The sequence below is a fragment of the Streptopelia decaocto genome, assembly GCF_964273445.1.
Source record: "Streptopelia decaocto genome assembly, chromosome: 18".
NCBI lineage: Eukaryota > Metazoa > Chordata > Aves > Columbiformes > Columbidae > Streptopelia > Streptopelia decaocto.
Genome location: NC_138673.1, coordinates 9,278,101 through 9,299,424, shown reverse-complemented (window position 1 = coordinate 9,299,424; position 21,324 = coordinate 9,278,101). Strand labels below are relative to the sequence as shown.

Here is a 21,324-nt window from a genome sequence, read left to right as displayed (position 1 = left end):
TTGATCAGTGAAGAGAAGCCAAGTGTGTTCCTGTCAATTGTATATAAGCAGTTTTTATTTTTATATATACCCATATATATATATCTATGTATATCTATATACACACGCACACTCTCCATGTGATTTGTAACTGCTTTCCCTGAGAAATCTTGATTTCCTCGTGGTTTTACTTGTTCACAGCGTTGTTTAGAAGAGCGGTTTTCCTGCATGTGGGAATCACAGGGTAATGTTGAAATACGTTTTGAACAGGTCTTTACAACAACGCGGTAAATGTATGGAAATGAATGTCGTGGTTGCTTACCGGGTGTTTTGATGTATTGCAGGGAAGTGTAAATACAACAGAAAAATTGCATAAAGACAGCAAGGCGGTGTTGGTGCCCGAGATGTGTATCTGTCACTTCTCCTGGGGCTGACAGTTGAAAATAGTACAGAGAACGGGAAGGGCTGTGTGTTGCTGTGTAAGTTATTTTTACCTAAAGCACCCAAAGCCTTCATGTGAAAGGCCAAAGCAAAGCATCTCACTCACATTGTCCTGTACAGGAACAGCAGCCTCTATAGTAACATGATTATTTATCACTGTCCGATTTTCGGAGCAAAAAAATAGAGTAAAAATGAGATTAAAATGTAGTTTGTCCTGAAGTCAATCAAATCTGTGCTAAATTAAACAACCAAGCTTAACAAACATTAAAGGCCACAGGTATTTTTAGTAAAAGGTCTGGTGTTGGTCTTAGACCTGTAGAGTAACAGTAAAATACTTAAAACTGCCGCAATAGAATTGACAGGGAAAGGAGGTCTCTGTAGTAATAATAATAGTAATGACATTAGCAATAATAATAATAAATCTCGGGTCCTTTCCCAAGCTTGAATGAGGGAATTAAGTTTTTCTGATCCAAGGCAGCACAAACTGCAGCTCCTTGCAGGGTTGTGAACACGATGTGTATTGAGATTATTATCGTCACCATTATTATTCCTCTTCAAGGGAGGGTGATGACAGTTCATGTAGCATTTGTGGCTTTACTTTTTCGCTTGATTCCTAGATTTTTTGGTTAGTGTTTCAGCAGCGCTAACGCCGTTATGATGTGAAGCACAGGGCCCGGCTGGCCAGCGTGGTTTCCCAGTGGGGCGCAATCCTGCCGCTCTGCTCTTTCGCTCCGTTTTTGTGGGTGATACTTAAACAGAAGGAAGTACAAGAACAATAGAAGAGTTTGGGAAAGTATGTGACAGTGCGAGGGTAATAACATTTACATAGGGCCTTTCATCTAGAAGGGACCCGGAGGAATTTATAAACAGTATTACTTGATACGGTTTATAAACAAATACATGATTTGTTTCCCTTGGAATAAACAATGCTTTTGCAACCAAGTATCACTCCACTCGTTATTTATTGTATATTCTCTGTCAGGGATCTGTTTTCTGGCTGCTTTGGATTGTGAGGTTTAAGAGTGAGGTTTTGCAATTTCATTGCTATAGAGTGCTGGATATTTCATAAGAACAAGAAAAAACGTTACCAATTGGTTATAAGCTACATCCAGTGACTGGAAAGTGGTGTCGTGGGCCTCCAAAGGGATGAACCGTCTCCCGTGGGTCGGGATGAGGGACGGAATCCTAAGAAGGTTTTATAATAATATTGTCCGTGCCCAGGTGTTGTATGAACACAGGAAAGGAGCTTGAAATGAGAGTGGACGGCGCTGGTGTGCGCTGCTCAGATACAGGTGTGGAGCATCCGTTAAAACGAGTTCTAGGAAGATAATTCTTATAACTGGTACCAAAAGAGGATGAGTGTGCGTCAGTGCGGGGAGAACTGGGGAAAACAAAGCAGGGAAAATGATGGAAAAGGAGGTTTTCCTATTAAACTGGCAGGGGGGTGGAAAAAAGTCAGAAAAGAACTTACTAAAATGGTTTTCATTAAGAAGTAAAAACAAAGTCAAGGCAGAGGGGCTGAGAGCCTGTCAAATATCACAAACAGATTGACTTTTTTTTTTCCCCATACCCTCCTGGACTGTAAGAATAGGTGTAGAGAATAAAGGTTCTTAAAATATGCTGTGGAATTAAGAACCAACACGCAGTGTGTTAAGACAAAGGTGTTGGGATGTGTTTGAAGAGAAGCAGTGTTGTTCTGGGGGCTTCTGATTTGGCTTTTTCATTCTCTCAGCTTTAATTCACACAGTAATTTGCAGCAGTTGCTGATGTTTTAGGTCCGAGAAGGAGCCGCGGTTGTACTCGGGATAAGGAGCCACGTCGTTATGTAAACTGGAAATAGGTTCTGGCTTCATTCAGGCAAGTTCTGACTGCGAGTGTCGGGTTGTTCTGGACAGAAATGTTCCCTTCTGCTGCATTTTTAGGTCTGAGTACTTTGCCATGACAAGTTCGTCTTTAGCTCGTCGTTAATGGAGCCGTTTGGGCTGCGCAGGGTGTTTCTAAAGAAGGACCAAGTGAAACAATGACAGTCTTAATTATGGCCGTGCTCACTTCTGGGCAAAACGGTGATTAAAATACTGGTCCAGTGTTATATCTGGTATATAGGCAGAGCGCTGTAGGGCACATCCGTCACCCAGAGGTGAGCGAGCGGGGCACGCGGATACAACACACCCAAAATGTGGGTTGGCTTTGCAGCGTCGGGCAAACCCTGATTGCTGAGCTGCTGAAAGGAGATGCCGTTAGGATTTAATGCCTGTGGATTCCAAAGGCCGCGTGCTCGGGTGGGAAGCACAGACTGCCAGGTTTTGTGGGTATCGGGAACCCTGCGGCGTTCGGCCCCCAACTCTCCATCCCACACTGAGCTTCTGGGTTTATACAGATCCTCATATATAATTTTTTCTTCTCAAGCTTTTTTTCCTCGTGATAAAGCAGTGGAGCTTGACGAAGAGCTGCCCTGGCCCAAATGATTCAAATTTTCACATGTTTTGTTCTTTATCGGCTTAATCTTTAAACTTCCAGCAGCCTGTTCCTCTATCAGCGTTTTCCCGTCGTGCCGTTTGTGTCCAAGCTGGGCGGGAGGGAGGAACGTGTCACTGTCCGTGTGTCCCGCTGCCCCACTGGGGCTGCAGAATGAGCTTTTTCAAAGCAATTTTGGAAAAATCCCAGTGCCCCAGTTTTCTGTAGCAGCACAGATCAATACAACAGTCAGAAGTGCAGACTGGGGGAGTTTTCAGAATGGGAGGAGGTGATTCTGTTTATTATGAATCTCCAAAGGCTGGTAGAGACTTTCATAAAAGTAATTGAAAAATAATGTAAAATAAACATGCCTTCTCTTTGCTGACTCATTAAGCGACGTTTGTATAGCTCTTTGGAGAACGTTAAGTAACTTCTAGGATTCCTGTGCTCTCAGTAAAACAGAGGGGGAGAGTAACTATGCACTTAAAACCTTTTAACATAGTTTCCAGTGGGTTTTCCCCTATATCTTTGCGGGTGATAGTCCGAGTAAAGTTTGTTCTGAGCTCAGATGTTTTTTGGTGCTTGCTTGGGTTGCTGTACTTTTGGAAGGACTTTCCCGAGCGCTCACTTCTTGGATGACCTCTCCGGGCTGTCATTAAAGCTTGGAAACTTTGCTCTTCTTGACAGTTAGTTCTGCATTCTCATTATGTTCATTGCTATTGTAAACATGCTCAAATTGCTGCTGTTGTTGCTTAGAACGGATTTTTTTCCTCAGTTGTTTTGAAGTTTGGTAGAAAGAGAAGTTAATCTTTAAGGGAGCGAGGCCGGTAGGGATTGGATGGCCCAGCTCGGTAGGTCACGCCGTGTCTGTTTTTTCATTTGCCCAGTAGATGATGTTCTGCTGACTCCAGCTGTTTTTTTGGAAAGCAGAAAAACAATTTGCTTTTCCTTCCCATAAAGTATAACCCTTTGTTTATCCTTCTACTGCTGCAAGCTTCCAAAACGCAGAGACTTGCAAAGAAAAGAAAGGGAGGAAATAGCTCTTTTTTTTATGCTGGTTTTTGTATCGGAGAGTCAAGTTCAGTCCCGAGCTGAATTGTTGACCTCTCAGGTTATTATTAGAACTGGATGGTTTGTGTGTCCGATTGACAGAGTACAGTCCGTGGAACAACCTACCACCCGTAGTGGGTTTGTTGGAGACAGTGGCGATTTTTCTAAAATAACTTTACATTTTTAATTGATTATTTTTTAATTTGCAGAATAACACCTTTTGCAGTTCTTCCTTGACTCCTTTTTCCAAGCAAGCCCTTTCTCGTTGCTCAGCGCTGCTGGATTGCCCGAGTTTGCGGTGCCAGCGCATCTCTTGGCTGGTGCTGCCTCTTTATTTTCTGCCTCGGGGATGCTGGGAGGTGCTGGTGGAGTTTGGGAAACGCAGGCGACTGACTCAGGAATGGCTGTGGAAGTTTCTATGGTGAGGGCTGTCATCCCACAGCCTTTAATGCTGTGTTTGATGCATAAAAGGCGACCTGAATGTTCTTTCCTGGCCCAGATAAGAATTGCTGAAGCAAAATTCAGCATTCAAACCTGACCGGTCCTGATCTATAATGTCATCGGAAGAGCATGTTTGTATTTACAACCTGGGGCTGTATTTACAACCTTTTTTTCTTTGCTCGCTTTGTTCCTTAAGAGGCTCTGGCTACCCACATTTTATGCACTTCTGGAATGCAATAACAATTGTGGCATCATCTCTTCAGAATTCGTTTTCCTTCCTGAGATCAAGGCGGCGATAAGGCCGCACAAAATAGTCACTTGGTTTTGCTTTCCTGGCCTGAGATGGGTTTAATTGGATGAATTGTTGCTTTTCTCCTTCCATCGCTTTATGACCTTTGAAATAGCTTGCTATGGTCTTTTGAATTTTGCAATACCCTCCCTGCTCTGCTCTAAAAGATGGAACAAGGAGCAGTTTATCTTGGCCGGCAGGAACGGGGGAGCAGCTGTTTCTGCACGTGCCCAGCAAATGCCATCAAACGTGGCCTTAAGTGCTGTCAAATATCAACATAAACCTCTCCCTACGTGCTTCATTAACACCCTCCCATGCACCTTTTTCATCATTTTGCACGCGTGAAAATAATGCCACTGAACTTAAGTCCGTTGTGCTCAGTAAATGTTCTGGACTATTTGGGGGCCTGTATGAGAAGACCCTGATATTTGTAAAAAGATGGTGAAGAGGTTTGATTTTCCTCTTTGGTTGGCAGATCAGTATCGAGAGTCCAACACAGACTTTGTGGAAATCGAAGCTTAGCTAGCTGGGTTTGATTTCTCAGAATGCAACGCAGGATTTCATGCAATAAGCGGCAGTAGTTGGTTCTGTGCGTTCTGCCCGATCTCCGCGCTCCTTGGGCCCGCGATGCGGGATCAGCAAAGCCGGGCTCTCCGAAATGAGACACACGTGGGCGCCTTGGCTGGCTTCTGTTTCTTGGCCAACCAGTGAGAGAATATGAATCACTGAAGTGTCTATATTAGCCTAAGAACTGATGAAAACTGAGATTAACCATTCACTCCATAGTCCCCTCCTTCCCCCGTCTCCCCCCCTTCTGCAATATTTCTTTTTTATCTGATGTTTTGCCGTACCAGAATGGATTCAGCTCTAGGAAATGCTGTTACGCACTCAAGCTTTTCGTTTCTGTTTATTTTCATGAATTTAAAATTCTTTATTTTTAAATTTAATAGCAAATAGCGTGATATTCTTGGAGGTTGTTTCTCGAGGCAATTTTTTGTTGTCGTGTGTTTTGTTTTTTAACTCGGATTGTCTATAAAATCACATTTAACATGGGCCTGATGGATTTTAAGCCTTGCTGTATTTTCATTCACAGCTGTTTCCTATTAGAGGCATTTTCACCTTTTAATCCAAAGGAATAATACTCTATTCTATTAATATGTTAATTTCTATGCATATGTGTATATCTGTCTTTAATGATATATAAAGGTAATGGAAAGCAGGTGGGTAATGGAGCCGTTGCCACTGATTTTAAAGGAATCACAAATTATCTCACTTTGTAAAGTTAAGTGTGTGCACCAGTATTCTGAGAGGCGAAGGGCTTGTCTGGAGAGCTGTTAAAAATGTAACCGAAAGCGCAAAACACCCTTTTCACACCACAAAATGCTGTAAGAGCTTCAAGTGAACTGCAGCTGGTGACCAACAGAAAGACGTCAATCGAGTAAAATTAATTAAAATATGAAGATACAGAATGAATCCAGTCAAACTCAAATCTCCCCCTCGCCCCACTGTATCAAAATGGCATTAAAAAAATGCAGACATAAGGAGAAATGAGTATTTACACATAATTATCGGTTCAAAATAACTCATCTGACCACAGTCTTATCTCTAGCACCGAAAACGCCAGCGTTTACTGAGTGATATTAGCCATGGAAAGGGTTTTGTTTAGGCTCTGTTTTCTTGGCAATAAATAACATTCTTTGCAAGAAGTCATTAAGATGTTTCTTCATGTTGCCTTTTAAAACTTTTCAGGCTGCTATCCCTGTCCAGGCCCAAACATGAACCCCATTGCTCTTGGAAGCCGCTGGCTTGCTTACGCAGAAAATAAGGTAAGGATTAATTAAAAACAAGACTTCTCTCTGTTTCTAGATTACTAGGAAAGCTAAAACAGTTAAACAGGCAACACATTCTGCGTATGAGCAACAAACCTCTAGTTTTTTGCTATTTTATTGTTCAGAGGCACAGATTCCGTTGTTTGTTAGGGTTCAAAGGCAAAAGCTGCTTCTTTAGGTTGATGGCAGGTACAAGAGTCTTGTTTTGATTTATGAATTTTGAAGGGAGGCAATGCAGAGTAAACCCCATGTGCATTCCTTTAATCTATTAAACGTAAAGCTGAAAGTAGCTCCTTCCCTTTGTCATTTCTTTGCTCGCCAGTCATAAAAAGGAAGGGAAAGCCACACTCGGATTCTTAGGATGTCTGATATTTAATGTTACGTATACATGGCTAAGGCTTTTGATTATATTTATTTAAATTTATTTGTGGTATTGCTGCCAGAGCTAAAATCCCACCATTTCAAAGTTTATGAATTCTCAGCGACTACTCATCTTGTAATTGAAAACTGGAGTTGAGGACGCGACAGTCTGGGTGGCACCCAGAAGATTAGAAAAAGGGGTTAAGTGTCTCAGCAGGGCTTTTTGCTATTTGTAGGAAAAAACACACCACTGTACATGATAAATAAGAGCTCTGGTAATGGGGTTGGGGTTTGTGTAGTTTAATAGTAGTGACTTGGTCGCTGTCTTTCTTCTCACAGCTGATCCGATGCCATCAGTCCCGTGGCGGAGCCTGTGGAGACAACATTCAGTCTTACACGGCCACAGTCATTAGTGCTGCCAAAGTGAGTACATCTGCTGCCGGGAGAGGTTATCGTGTCACATAATTATTAGGTTTCCCTGCTGAATTGTACCGTGTGTCATCGCCCCCCCATTCACAAAGTTGGAAACACATTTAAGAAACATGTAGCCGTTAGCGCCGGGGATGTGGTCCTGATCCTGCAAGGCTCCGAGTGGCCGATACTTTTCACAAAGTATTCCTGTCCTACTGGACCTAATGTTTTAAAATGTTATTTATTACAAACAGTTGCTCATATTAGTGATGTCTGTTACAGCAAAATCATAATAAAATGGATTTGTATGGTGCTATTCGTAATATTACAACTTCACATGATTAGAAATGAACATAGTGAATTATTAGTCTTTTAGCATCGTGAAAACTGACTTTACAAGTGCTTTTTGGACTCAGTCACACTAGCATTGATACGTTTTAATCTCTGAAGGATGACAGTGAGTACTTGAGCTAATTAATTACCTGGCAGCTTTCTTGGAAGGCTAGAGTTTATTAGTGACTGTTGATATGGAGGTTCCACTGCCTAGTTTTCTTGATTCAGATGACATTATAGTATCGGTCTGGTTTCAGAGAAATATCTGAGTTTTCAGAGTATCAAAGACCACAGCTTGGAAGAATCTCCAACGAGCCGAAGCGTGTGCAGAGCTGTTGTTCCACTGTTCCCTCCTCACTCCTTTCCTTGAGGACTTGCCTGCAGCGTTTTGCCAAGTAATTTCTTCTTCTCACACACGCACGCCGAGTGAGTTTTGGCATTGCCTGGCAAACTCCGTGCTGATTACAAGCTTTGTAACCACCAGCCTTTTCATTCCTGATCTACACAACAAAACAAATCTAATAATAGGAATTAAATGACAGCGCGGAGCAGAAAGCTCAGTGGCGCTGAGGAAAACAGCAGTTACGAGAACCCACAAGGAGGGCCAGAGGGTGCCATCCCATGTGAAAACAAAACAGAAAACCAAACAGATCCCATCAGCAGAGCTCTGGACACGGTCTCGCTGTGGTTGGAGGAGGAGAAAAATCACAGGTTTTTACATTGTTGAGGGGAGCTTGAATTGCTGGTCGTCTGAAGACGTCTGAAATTTGCCGTGTCTCTTTGCATACTTTCACCGTGAGCAACCAAAAAGTAAAAAGGAGGGAAAATCTCCTCAGGCTCCTTCAATCTCGGCATCATTAGCGCGGTTTTTATAGCACAGATAAGTCTGAAAAACCAACTGGCTTGGCATGATCAGCCACAGTTCTGATTGCATGCGGTGAAGTCTCGCGAAGGGATCGCTGCGCTGCCACAGCCAGGCCTGGGCACGGCCGAGGAACAGGCCGGCGCCTTCTTAAACCGTGTAATGATTGTCAAAGCGTTCCCATAGGCATCGAAAACTGAGCAATATTCTGTTTAATTTATAAAAAATATAAAAATGGAGGATGTCTTTTATAGCCCATACCCCCCAGACTGTGGAGAACTGGGTTTGAAAGGCAGGCGATGACTTTCCCTCCTGAGCCATGGATCATAGGCCTGAACTTCCCATGTTAAGCCGAACATAAACGAACACTGAAATAGTGATATTGCATCATGTGAGTAGCTACCGAAGAGAATGTATTTATGATCATAAGAAATAAAAAGGTTGTTAGCCTCTGCACAGAGATAAAGTAATGGTGAAAGTTAGGAAGATGGATACTCATAAGGGCCCAATCTCTGTAGTACTTTGTATTTTGCCAAGGAAATGGGGAAACATCTTTGCAAAGCGTGAGCATTGCAGCAAACATTCAGTTGGAACTTGAATCTCTAATTGATTGTATGTTCATTTTGCTCTAACTAACCATGAGGCTTTCGTATTGTTGATTACTCAGGCATATTTTTTTGATATCTCTTTCTGCTTTCTATAGATTTTTCATTTGTAAACAAATAAATCATGTAAAATGTATTTATTATGAGAAACAGGAACAATATGTTGTTTTCTCACTAAAAGGATGTAAGACCTTTGTTGGAACAAAACAGCCTAACAGGCACTGAATGATGCATTTTATTTTTCGCATCTAATTAAAGTCGTACTTATTTTTCAATTAAGTGAGGTATGAGTGCATACATTTATTTTAATTAAATATATGTCTTTCTTTATATTTGAATGAATGTGAACAGTCTTATTTTTAAGTAGATAGTGTACACGTGAGCAGACAAATAACTCGTGTGTTTGCACAATGTGCATCGTTGCTCACAGAGGGAATGGGACTGAGTATTTTAATGTTATTTATAGGAAGATTTCACTGCGCACCGACAGGTTCCCATCAATGACAAAGGACCTGGGACAGTGCAAACTTCAACCTGGTTCATTTAAAATGTATTGGGTCTGTCAAATGTCTAGTGTCAAATTATAAACCAAGTTCTTCTCACCTCATAACTTCTTTAGTTGATTCTTTCTCCGTATCTCTTAATCCTATAGTGGTAAAGTGATTTAGCAAAGGCTGCATCTGTTTTCTCTTGTTACCTGATAACTTCTTAATGAGTACTAACAGCTTATGTGAGAGCAAGGTCATTAGCGCTAATGGATGGAAGGGACAGCTGATATGGCATGGGAAAGGTTAAAGATTACCAGGGAAGTTTTTGCAAATATACACACAGCACCGAGAAGTAAGTGCCGTAATGGTTTTGCGCTGATATTTCGGAGCTAATGGCCTCGGCCACATCGTTGTACACCTTGGACTTCCCAGTCCAGCGCGTAATGGGAATTCGTTTGCCTAGATAAGCGTGGTGATTTAATTCTAGAGAGCTGTAAGTTTATACCTGGCACTTTGTCGTCTTATTTCTCTAGTTATAATATTAAAGATCTTTCCTAAAATAGGTCAGTTACGATTCTTGCTCTTTTAACTTGTGTAGCTATCTTGCTATATATTAATAGTATTTCTAGACTGATTTTCTTGGTGTATAAACTGCCAGTGCTTTTGCTATGATTTTAACTCTTGACCAGGAAACGGCCTTGTCAGTTTTTGTGAGGAAAGGGTTTGTTGAAACGCATTCCCGATGGCATTGGGCCTGTTCTAGGCCTGTTCCTCAGATACCGTCATCTGCTTTATGTCACATTTCTCAGCGTTCTGAATTCGCCGCTGTTAAAATTTTATTCCCGTTTGTTGTATCCGAGTACAAAAAGACAGCCGAAGGAGCAAATGGCAGGATATTGCTCAAGACACTAAACCCCAAAGCCATTGCTGTGCTCGATTGCAGTGGTGGTGTCTCCATTAGCAGTAATGGGCGAGTCCATCAGGCGAGGCAGCTCAGAGGTTAATCCGCCTTCCTGGCGGGATGTGCCGTCAATACCGTATGGCGCCTCGTTCTGTTGGCCCTTCAGAGGCTTTCCTGACAACACACTAACAGACTTTGTGTAAGTCATTTCCTATGAATTATTAAAACAAACGTTTGGCTGCTAATTGATGAACACTAATGTGTTTTCTAATCACTGCAGTTTGAGATTTTAGCACTAAACAAAGCAGTTGCAATTGATTTGTGGCTGCTTCTTGGTTTCAGCCTGCGATCTGTACGCTTTTTTCTTTTTCAATTTAGCAGGCAGCTTAGCTTGTCTTTTTAGTTAAGAATTGGCTTGTTATAGTGTCATTCCATTCTGATCTCTTTTGCTATTTCTTATTTATATTGCATAATAAATCTGCTCTGTTCTTTATAGGTGAATAAGGCGCAGTCCTTGATTCAAGGAGAAAGTATTTAAAGTTGTAGTTTGGATTTTTATTTACTTATTGTTTTACCTATCTCTCTCCTACTGTGCGTACTGTCCCGCTTTCTCCAAATCAAACAGCATAAAAACAATTCTCGGCATTTTTAGATAATAAAAGCTGGTGCGATGAATATGTTTTCAAACCCACGTCTGGCAAACACGCAGACTCTGGAAAGTCACGTTATTTTTAATGGGATCTGCATGTGCTTTGTCCAGAGCTGTCCCTTCTAGTATCTTTTTAATTTTGCCAAGTTTGGGTCCCATATTCAGTTTTAGTGCTGCAAAAAGCATAATTGCTGAGAAACAAAGGAACGTGTCTGTCAGGTCTACCGGAGGCCAAGCTCCTTGTCTCCCACACTTGTGCAGGAGTCGTAACTATTTCGGCATTAACCACTATGGGCTGTAAGGATTTCTCTGGGTAACAATGTCCACACCCCCATCTTGGCTTCATCATTTGATTCTTCCAACTACCCACGCTCTGCACCTCACGCAATAAAGAAGTAAAAAAGTTAAAGAAAGGAAAACACTGTATCATTTAGGCAACTTTAATGAATTTCATTTTTCAATAATGTTTAGGAAGCATTTAATTCCAAAATAAAGGTGAATACTTCAACTTGATAGGATGCTAAATATTTTCAAGACACTTCTGTTCCATCCAGCCTTTTGCGGCTTATATATCCCTTGTAAAAACACTTGTGTGGTTCTGGTGCGCACAATCTCGTTATATTAATTGTGTTGAGAAAAAATTGAAGATGCGTCCAAAAGCCAGCCCTAAATGTTATTTTCTGGTTCTCTTTCTAGACCATCAAGACTGGACTCACGATGGTTGGGAAGGTGGTGACGCAGCTGACGGGGACGCTGCCGTCAGGAGCCACCGAAGAAGAGATTTTAGCTCATAGCAACATCCGCCGCAGCCCTTTGGTGCCGGGAATCGTCACCATCATCGACACCGAGACCGTCGCAGAAGGGCAGGTAATGCGGTTCGCACACAAATGAACAGAATGTGCTTTCATTTTCCACAGCCCCCCTGGGCAGCCTGGTCCAGGCTCTGTCACCCTCACTGAGAAGAAGTTTCTTCTCAAATTTAAGTGGAAACTTTTGTGTTCCAGTTTGAACCCATTACCCCTTGTCCTATCATTGGTTGTCACCGAGAAGAGCCTGGCTCCATCCTCCTGACACTCACCCTTTAGATATAGACCACGTCCACCGCTCTGCCATCATCCATCCATCTTGTTATGTCCTCATCAAAGTCAATGAGGTTGGTCAAGCACGACTTCCCCTTGGTGAAGCCATGTTGACTGCCCCTAATAACCCTCCTATCCCTGATACGCCTTGAGATGGCACCAAGGAGAAGTCGTTCCATCACTTTCCCAGGGGTGGAGGTGAGGCTGACCGGTCTAGAGTTACCCGGGTCCTCCTTCCTGCCCTTTTTGAAGACTGCAGTGACATTTGCTTTCCTCCAGTCCTCAGGCACCTGTCCCGTTTCCCAAGACCTGGCCAAGATGATGGAGAGCGGTCCAGCAATGACCTCAGGCAGCTCCCTCAGCACCCGCGGGTGCATCCCATCCGGACCCATGGATTTATGGATGTCCAGATTGTTTAACTGCTCCCTAACCCAGTCCTCATCAACCCAGGCAAACTCCTCCACTGTCCTGCCTTCCTCTGGGGCCTCAGCGGTGCGGGATCCTCAGGACAGCCCCGGCAGGGCAGACAGAGACAAAGAAGGCGTTCAGTAACTCTGCCTTCTCTGTATCTTCTGTCACAGGGCACCCGCCTCGTTCATCAGTGGCCTGCATTGCCTCTGCTGTTAGTTTTATCTGCCACATATTGGAATCTGCCACGTATTCCTCTGCAGAGGCCTGGGGAAAAGCAGTGACATAGCTTAGATTTGTAAGTCTTGTTATGGATGATTTAGGGTTTTTATGAACTTGTCCTCTGACCTTAACAATAGTTGGGAGCCATCAAGCCGAAAGGGCATTACGGCGAAGGAGTTGTAAAAATGATAACGCTTGACTTGTCCAAATAGTGCTGCTGTAACATAAATAAGCCATCAGTTCCAGTAAAATCATTTTTGTCTTGAATCTCTTGGGAAGGAGGCTTTAAGTTAGAAATCCTAATTGTTTGTATCTCTTGCATTCGTATTTTAGTGATCTGAAGTTTTAAAATGCTATTATATTAATAATTTATTTTCAGCGCTCAGGCTCGCTTTCAGAATTAGCATTATATATATATTTTTTTTTCCTGGGAAAAACAGAGGGATCTTTCTTTTGCATTGTTAGATTTTTGTGATACAGGAGACCTTCTAACAATCTTGGTTTTCACTAAAATACATATCCAGCAGAAAGAAAGTTGATTAAAAAGAAATACATCTTGTGCATGGTGTAAATCCAGGCTGTCATTCAGCGCTGCCCCAGTAGAGAACCTCCGAACCCAGGGGGTGCCACACGTGCTTGTGAGTTCTTGGCCATTGCTCAGGTGTTTCTATTTTCAGGTGGAAAGGGAAGTTTTTTGAGCAGGTTCCGATGGTGGCACTTGTGTGGGTGTTGGGGACCCGGTGCTGGTGTCACAGGCGAGCGGGGACCCGCTGGCTGGTTCCCGGATCAGAATTGAAGCTCTTGGTGAAGCCACGTTGACTGGCCCTAATAAACTCCTCGTGAAGCATCGTGATGATGTGAAATCCGTGCAGCTCTTTGAGCTACGTGGTTTCTTTCTCACAGCATTAATTTCTGAAATTATTGTACTTTTCTGTGGCAAATTGTTTTGCTGATAGTCGTCATCCGAAGTACGTTATTCCGGTTGGAAGAGCAGAGTGACCGAGCAACGCCGAGTGCAGCTCACCTGTGTTTTAGGGGAAGGAATCGCCGTGCAGCAGTTCCCGCTGTGGTTTAGATTTGGTTCTCTTGCTGCGGCCTGGCAGTGATTTTTCCAAAGTTAGTGGTTTTTCATGCCAGTTTTCAGGTTCCAGGTGGGAAATAAGAGCTCTGGGGGGTACAAAGAACCACGTAGTGCTGTTCCTGCCTCCTCCGTGAGGACGCTGCCTCTTTGAAATGCCGAATTTGTGCTGGGCGGGGATGCTGCTGGTGGCTCTGCCCAAAACAGCCACCACTCTTCCTGCAAGGGCTGGGCGTGCCTACCAAGTGTCTTATGGGCTGAATTAATTCATTTCTCCTTTTGAGGGAGAAATAAGCCCTTTTTCAGTAGGGGAGCAGTTGTGGGGTTTATGTGTGTGTGGTCATTATTATATATTTTTATATATAAAGGCTTCCAAAGTGATGCATGTGCTTGTCTGTTTACCTTGAGCACAGCAACACATTGTGGAGATGGAGTGAGCTGCTCTCTGTGTCCAAACACGCAGATTTATCTGCAATTCGGACAGTTGAGGAACATGTTTTGGATGTAAGGCAGAGGGATTAACTACAGCTTGAAGCTCTCACTAGTTTTTTATTGTATCTGCCATTTCAAAGATATCCAATGTAAAGAACATGAGGTGGAACTCAATGCACTTAATGAACCGTACTGTGCTACCACGGCAGAGGTTGAAATGCTGCCTTACCACTGAAAATATACAATTAAAGAGCAAGGAAATCTTCTAATGTAATTTTGCAGGGTTAAATCCATAGGGAAAATATTTTTAATAATCCTTATGAATGCAGATATTGTAGTAAAATCTGCCCGGCGGTTGTTTACATGTTGGCTCCTACTTTCAAAATTGACGGTGCTTTAAGAAAATCTGAATGATGAAGTAATTAAATAAATGCAAAGGAATGGAGAATTATTGAAGTTGGCTGTCACGATATATTTGTAAAAGGAGTAAAAATAATTATCGAGATGCCCAAGTAACTTTGTGGTAAACCAAAATATGTTAACAAGGTCGTGCGCTTGTTTAAACTTCCTTCTAATGAAGTGTTAGCAAACCTTTCAGCTACATGTAATGACTATTTATTTGAATCTGTTAATTAGTTGAAACGGGTAAAACTAAGGCTGTACAGATGTCCTCTTTTTCAGTAATTGGAGTTAAATGTGTAAGACTTTAGTGGCTTGAGTTTTAAAGAAAAATGATTTTCTTTCAGCGTTTGTTGCTGTATTCTTAATTAATCCTTCGGCCAGGCCACCCACGTGCGGTCTGCAATAACGACCTTCCCCGAGAGCCGCCGCTTTGTGACCGAATGTAAATCTGTTCAACATTTAACATTTAGTTGACAGAGAAATATGCGCTCATTTAAAACTACAGAACTCGATTCTTAATGCTTTCGCGGGAGCAATGTGATCGATGGGTCATCACGGCGTTCACAGATCATCCGAAACACGTGCAAATATTTGAGGAAATATTTAAGAAATAACTTCTAAAAACAAGATAACATGTTGAGCTTTTTATGTTTTAAAATGTGGTGATTTTTTTTTGCTGTTCCCTATTAACTTTTTATTGCATTAAAGAGGAATTTTCGGGAAAAACTGCAGACTGCTGCGGTTTGGAAAGTTCATTTTCATTTGGGAAGGAGTTGATAACAATTGAACCAAATAAAGATGCTTATCGGGAGCAAGAATTGTTGGGAAACTTTGGTCTAAAGCAAAAAGAGGCTTGAAGAGTAAAGAGTATTTGATAATAAAACTTTAACTGCATATATAATTCCACTGGTCATTAGCACCGGTGCTTTTATTTCTAAGAACAGCTTTCACAAAGGCTAATTTGATGTTCTAATGCTCATATACGCGGCATCAACTTTCCTCGCTTCTTATATCTACGTGTATTACAGAAGAATTTTCTTATATATAAAATATAAAGAGAGCAACAGGATTCCCTCAGAGCATAATACTGTCTGCCTTACTTTTATTAAAGGAGATCTGGTTTTTGTCAAGCAGACATTTTTGTCTCAGATAAATGGTTCAGGCTGAGCGCAGGGCTGGTTTGAGTTTCGCTGGGTTCTATTAAAAGGAGCGCAGGAGTTAATGCCCCAGATTTATCACTTGGAGCCCTTTTCCACTGATGTTTGACCCTGGCTGTAAGTTGGGGGGGTCGCTATGGAGGGGGTGGGTTTGCTACATGTGTCTTAGGGACCGAAGCGACCCCTGCCCTGAGTTCAGCCATTTAAACTAATGGGCATCTTCATCAGTACACATGCAAAGATCTCATTATTATATAATATCTGTATTTATAAATATCGCCAAGCCTATTTATTTTTACGATGATGGGATTACTCTTTCTTAATTTTATTAAGGATAGGACCCGCTTGATTAGATTTGCGTCCATTTTTATTTGTGTTACTTTCATGTTTTATTTAAAAACATGTCTCCACTGGGATAAGTGGTATAATTTGCCTTTAAAGATGAAAATAATTGAAGTCCTAATTATTAGTGGCTTCTGTTCAGCTGTATGGAAGATATAACGATCGAAGAAAAATATGGATGGCATAGGAGAAAAAAGGTTTGGCTTTGGCTATCTCTTGCCTCAAAGCAAAGACTGTGTTCTGATGGTCAATGTAATGATCCCGTAGGTGTTTTGTCTGTTTTTCTTTCAGCCTAAGATAAGGTGGACTCGATTCCTCTCTGATCAGCTGTGCTGTTCTGTGGAGCTTCCGCAGGGCTGGAACGAGGGAGCGGCCGCGTGGGCTCAGCGTGGCCTGGGCAGCGTCTTTGGAGATGATGTTCTCGATAAGATACTATTTGGGTGTCACGAATAGGCTGAGTAGTAGAAGAGCCTCGGTGTTTCTTTCTTGCCGGTTGTTTTTCCTAAACCGGTGTTTCTGTTAGTAATGGTGGGGAGCTCTGCAAGGAGGACGCTGGAGCATCCTCTGCACCTCAGACTCTGCAATTATGGGTCGTCTTGAGATTTACAAACCTTTTTCAATGAGAGACTTTGTAAGGTTTTCTGCTCCTCATAGTAGAGTGGTTAGAGGGCACTGCCTTGGCGAACGAAGCCTGTTTGGGGTGAAGGAAGGGATTTGTGCACTCTGTGCGTCGGGAAACTGAACGAGCCGCTGCTTCCAGCGTTTCAACAGCACTTCCCTGCGTTATTAGGCCATTTGTACCGCTGTTTCGGCTTCCAAGAAAAACTTCCAGCTCCGCTCTTTTCAGTGGTAAGAAAGCATAAAGTGGCCGAAAGGAAACGGTTGTGCAGAGTCAGTATTGATTTAATGTGCTATGGACACGGTTCTCTCCAGCACCTCTGCAGATCCGTCTTCCACCTCGGCCTCCACCACAAGGGGCTTCTCCAATGTGTGGAGACCGGGAACTCTTCATTTCTGCACAGCTCTGCCTTTGTCCTTGGCTGCACAAAGTCTGGCCTACTTGATCTATCCAAATTTCTATAAACCCCCTTGTACTGAGGCAGGTATATCAATTTAAAGATCTCTAATACACAAAATAACGCATTCCAGTATGAAGCACCTTGTGTTACATCAGTGCAATTTAGTCTTCCTTGAGTTGTCTCCAATGGTGAGAATCGTCCTGTGTTTGTGAAGCTGTGCACAGGAACCAGGCGCTTTTGTGGCAGGTTTGGAAGGAGCGTTTCTGAGGAGGCTCTTCTTTGGTTGATGAGGTAGTTGAGTCAACTGCTGTAATTCCTTTTGATTATTTTTTTCCCCCTCCTTCCTTTATAGCGCTGAGATTTTAAACAGCGACATGTGTTTTCCCCATCTGCCCCTGCAAAAGTGCGGGGGAAGGACACGACAAATCTTGCGGTGCTGCCTGAAGATTTAAATACAAATTGTTGATCTGAAGATAAGTACTTTCCTCCAGTGATCCACAAAGTTTTGCTGCTTTCATGTTGATTTTAAAAAGACGAGCATCTTTTTCAACTGAGCAGCTGTCAAGGCAGGAGGTGCCATCTCCACGGGGTGTTATGCCACTTCTTCCTTGTTTTTCTGTGGCAGACAATGGAATTGTGGAACAGCCAAAATAAGGACTGCGTTGTTATACCTGAGAATCAGCTTCTACAGTGAGAAGTCAAGGCCTTTAAAAACTCCTTTTAGATTAAATGCAAAGGGTGTTTTTCCAGGAAGATGATTGAAAGTAACATTTTAAAGCGTAGAATCGGTTGGCACAGCATACAGATGTGATCACAGCGGTGCATTTCTCGTTAGTTTAAGCCACGCTGAGTTAATCCAGTTTACAAAGTGTAAAAGATGATGCATGTGAAGTGGGCTGTATAACTGTTCATCAGTGATTTAGATACTGTTGTTTCTAGATTAAATATTTTTGTTTAACAGACTAGATTTTTAAAACAACCCTTCTGTTTCTTTTGTAAAGCTGCTTTATGATTTTGCTTTGTCATTATTGTGTCTCTTTAATTAGAGCAAAATGTTTAGGATAAGGCCAAGTTACCTAAAAGTGGAAGCTGTGAGAAGCCGCTGTATAGCAGTGATTTAGTGCAGCTCGTAGAGGCTGGCGAGAGAAGAGCTGCTTTGAAAAGCTGTTCGGAAGATCTCCAGACCCTTTGGTTAGTGGTTCTGGAATAAGCACGAAATGCTGACAACGGAAAGCAAAACCATAATTGTGCTGATGTGACAGTGCCAAGCAATTGGAACATTCAAAGCCAGTCAGGCGCAGGCCTCTTGGTCCATATTACGTGACTTCTTTAAACATTTAAAGATGATTTCTCTTTTTGAAGCATAAAAATATCTTCCAATTATTCTGATATCTGTTCGGAATAGGAAGTATTAAAAACCTTTCAGATTATTTTGGAAGCAGCAGACAAATTATTCTGAGCTTGAAATGGGGAATTTTGCACTGTCTTATTACGAAGGTGGTTTTTACTCACCACAGAAACCCTTTCAAGTCCTTTTTTGACAGAGCTTTCTCATTGTTTTATTAATTTAGTCTCCAACGTGGTGTAACCAAGGAGTAAAATACTTGTACGGCTTTTGCATGTGTTTTGTCCACACGTTTTTGGTTCCCTTTTATACATCTAAGAATATCTTTTCATACACCTCGATATTAGGGACACTGTGTCCTTTAGGGGTCCTTTTGTGTGTCTTCAATCAGCTTTAGAGTGGCCTGAGGAGTTTTATCAACTTCAAGTAGCCTTTTGTTTAAAAAACAAATTGGAGCATGTCTCGTATCTGAAGAACTTCTCTAAGTTTGCGTTAATTCACGTGCAGTTCTATCTCTAATTCATACCACTGTGTGTACCTTATAAAAGAATTTCTGTACCATGTGTTTTTCTCAGGTGTGTTTTCACGTCTTGACGTCCCTTTGTCTCCGTTTGTGTTGTTCAGGTCCTGGTCAGCGAGGACTCTGACAGCGACGGGATCGTGGCCCATTTCCCGGCGCATGAGAAGCCCATTTGCTGCATGGCTTTTAACCCCAGCGGTAAGTTATTTTACCACTTTAATGCGGTAGTTGTAAACACGACAGAGCCAGTAAAATGCCGTAGGTGTCTGTTCCATCACTGCAGCTACGTGTTGTTATACACGCAAATATCTACTTGCTGCTGCAGGGGTTTTGACCTTCACTGTTGAGTGCTGAATGTGTCATACGCTGGGTAATTTGTGTTTTTGTGGGGATTTCAAACCTGAGCAGCTCTCACACTGTGGTGTGTGTGGGCAGGGTTGTTCTGCCACTGCAGATGTAGCAGAAGGACTATGGAATTACTTCTGTTGGGTGTCCAGCCAGGTTTCCGAGTGTCCCAATGCGCAGGGGTCCGGAGGATCAGCACATGTGGATTGGACTCCTCCGTAAATATGGAAATCAAATGAATCATTTCACTGGTCCCGGTTTTTAGAGTAACTTACGCTGCCATTACGTGTTTGGTTGATGAAGAGTGTGCGGTTCTATCCTCTCTCCTGAGCCGAATCAACTGTAATCTGAAAATACTTTTAAGAATCTCCTCAGAAGTACCTATTCCTCTCCTTCCTCTTTCTAAATGAACAATGACTGTGGGCAGCACAGAACTACAAATCTTGTCAGTTAATAAATCATATTAACTTGATGATTAATGTGTCTATCAGTCTGTCTACAGACAGCAGAGAAGGGGTTGGCCGATGGCAGCAGTCGGCGAAATGGCCACTGAATCCCCAGCTTCCACTTGCCTAAATTAATGGTTCCTAAAATGTAGCGAACTCCATGAAGATCTTGAGGACAAAGTCACATTTCAGAGGCTAAAACTAAATGTATGTCATTTATGTTTTCACTTTTCCTGGCCAGTTGGTCTGATCCTGACATCCCATCTGTTATGTCAGAACTCTTTAATGGTGGAGTGCGGTTCACAGCGTTTTCACTGGGGGGTTTTGACACAGAAAACCGTGTTCTCATCTGGCTGCATTTTCTTCTGATACTTCAGAGAATTTTGTGTGGAGCTCTGTGCGTTTCACCGAGTCGACTGTGCCCATCCCAGAACAGTCATATTTTTGCTTTGTGTTCTGGTAGCAAGGTACCTAGAGTTAAGCAATGCTGATTAAGTGAAATAAATACAGCTGCTTAAATGAGAATGCTTTATAGGTAGTAATGAAATGCCTTCTTAAGACTATTTTTATAATCGTGTAAATTTAAGGGAAACATTGTTTATGCAAAAGCAGATTAATTTGTTCTTTTTTATATTGAAGGATATACTTGCATATTATTGGGTTACTTGTAGTGTAATCGAGTTCTCTGGGTTTGCTCAGGTACTAAAATGACAATCCTTTGTAGATCATACACGGACTGTTACCTGAGATCTAATGGTGCCACAAGATACCCAATGGCAAAACACTTGTTCTAATTGGTGTTATTTTTGGCTGATTGCGAATTACGTCTGAGATATTTGCGGAGGGGCTGATTCACAGCGAGGCATCAAGTCCTGGTGGCTGTTCTGGGGCCAGGAATATCAAGGCAGTTGAATGGGGAGCTGTGCTGCCCACGCTGAGAGCCGCTCTCCACGCAGCCCTCTCTGGCCTTCATTTAACATCAAGGCAGAATTCTGTTTGAAGCCAGAGTTGTAAGTAACATCATCTTAATCCATTATATAGCGGTATATTGCCAGTCGAGCTGATCTCATTACAGAGCAGAACAACACAAGAGGTGGCTTTTGATACCGTCTTTGTCTATGGGCTGGCTGGAGTGAAAATCCACTTTGCAGTGCAGGGATGCTGCACCAGAACACAGCGACTGCAAACAGGGAGCGCCGACCCATTGCAGTGAACGATTTTAGCCCGTATGGCTGAGCAAAATGCTTAATTTCATCAGGGTGCATCCCAAGAGCCCATGAGCCGCGCAGCTATTCAGGTCCGTAAAAACTTATAGGATTGTGTTAGGAAAATAATAACAAACTTGAAGGATCATTTCTGAGTATATTTAGGGGGCACCATAGCTGTTCTTATAATGTTGCGCAGCCTGCCCCGGATACCTTTTCCAGACCCTTATGT

General features: G+C 42.4%; 1 protein-coding gene across 5 annotated transcripts in view; it reads left to right on the top strand.

Moving 5' to 3' along the window:
* Positions 1-21,324, top strand: part of BCAS3 (BCAS3 microtubule associated cell migration factor) — a 282,822-nt gene that overhangs the window by 31,394 nt on the left and 230,104 nt on the right. For all 5 annotated transcript variants that reach the window (XM_082068831.1, XM_082068829.1, XM_082068832.1 and 2 more), the window contains exons 10-13: positions 6,404-6,480; positions 7,183-7,266; positions 11,789-11,959; positions 19,201-19,294. In XM_082068831.1, coding sequence (XP_081924957.1) covers positions 6,404-6,480; positions 7,183-7,266; positions 11,789-11,959; positions 19,201-19,294 — 426 coding nt within the window. The remainder of the gene's footprint in view (positions 1-6,403; positions 6,481-7,182; positions 7,267-11,788; positions 11,960-19,200; positions 19,295-21,324) is intronic.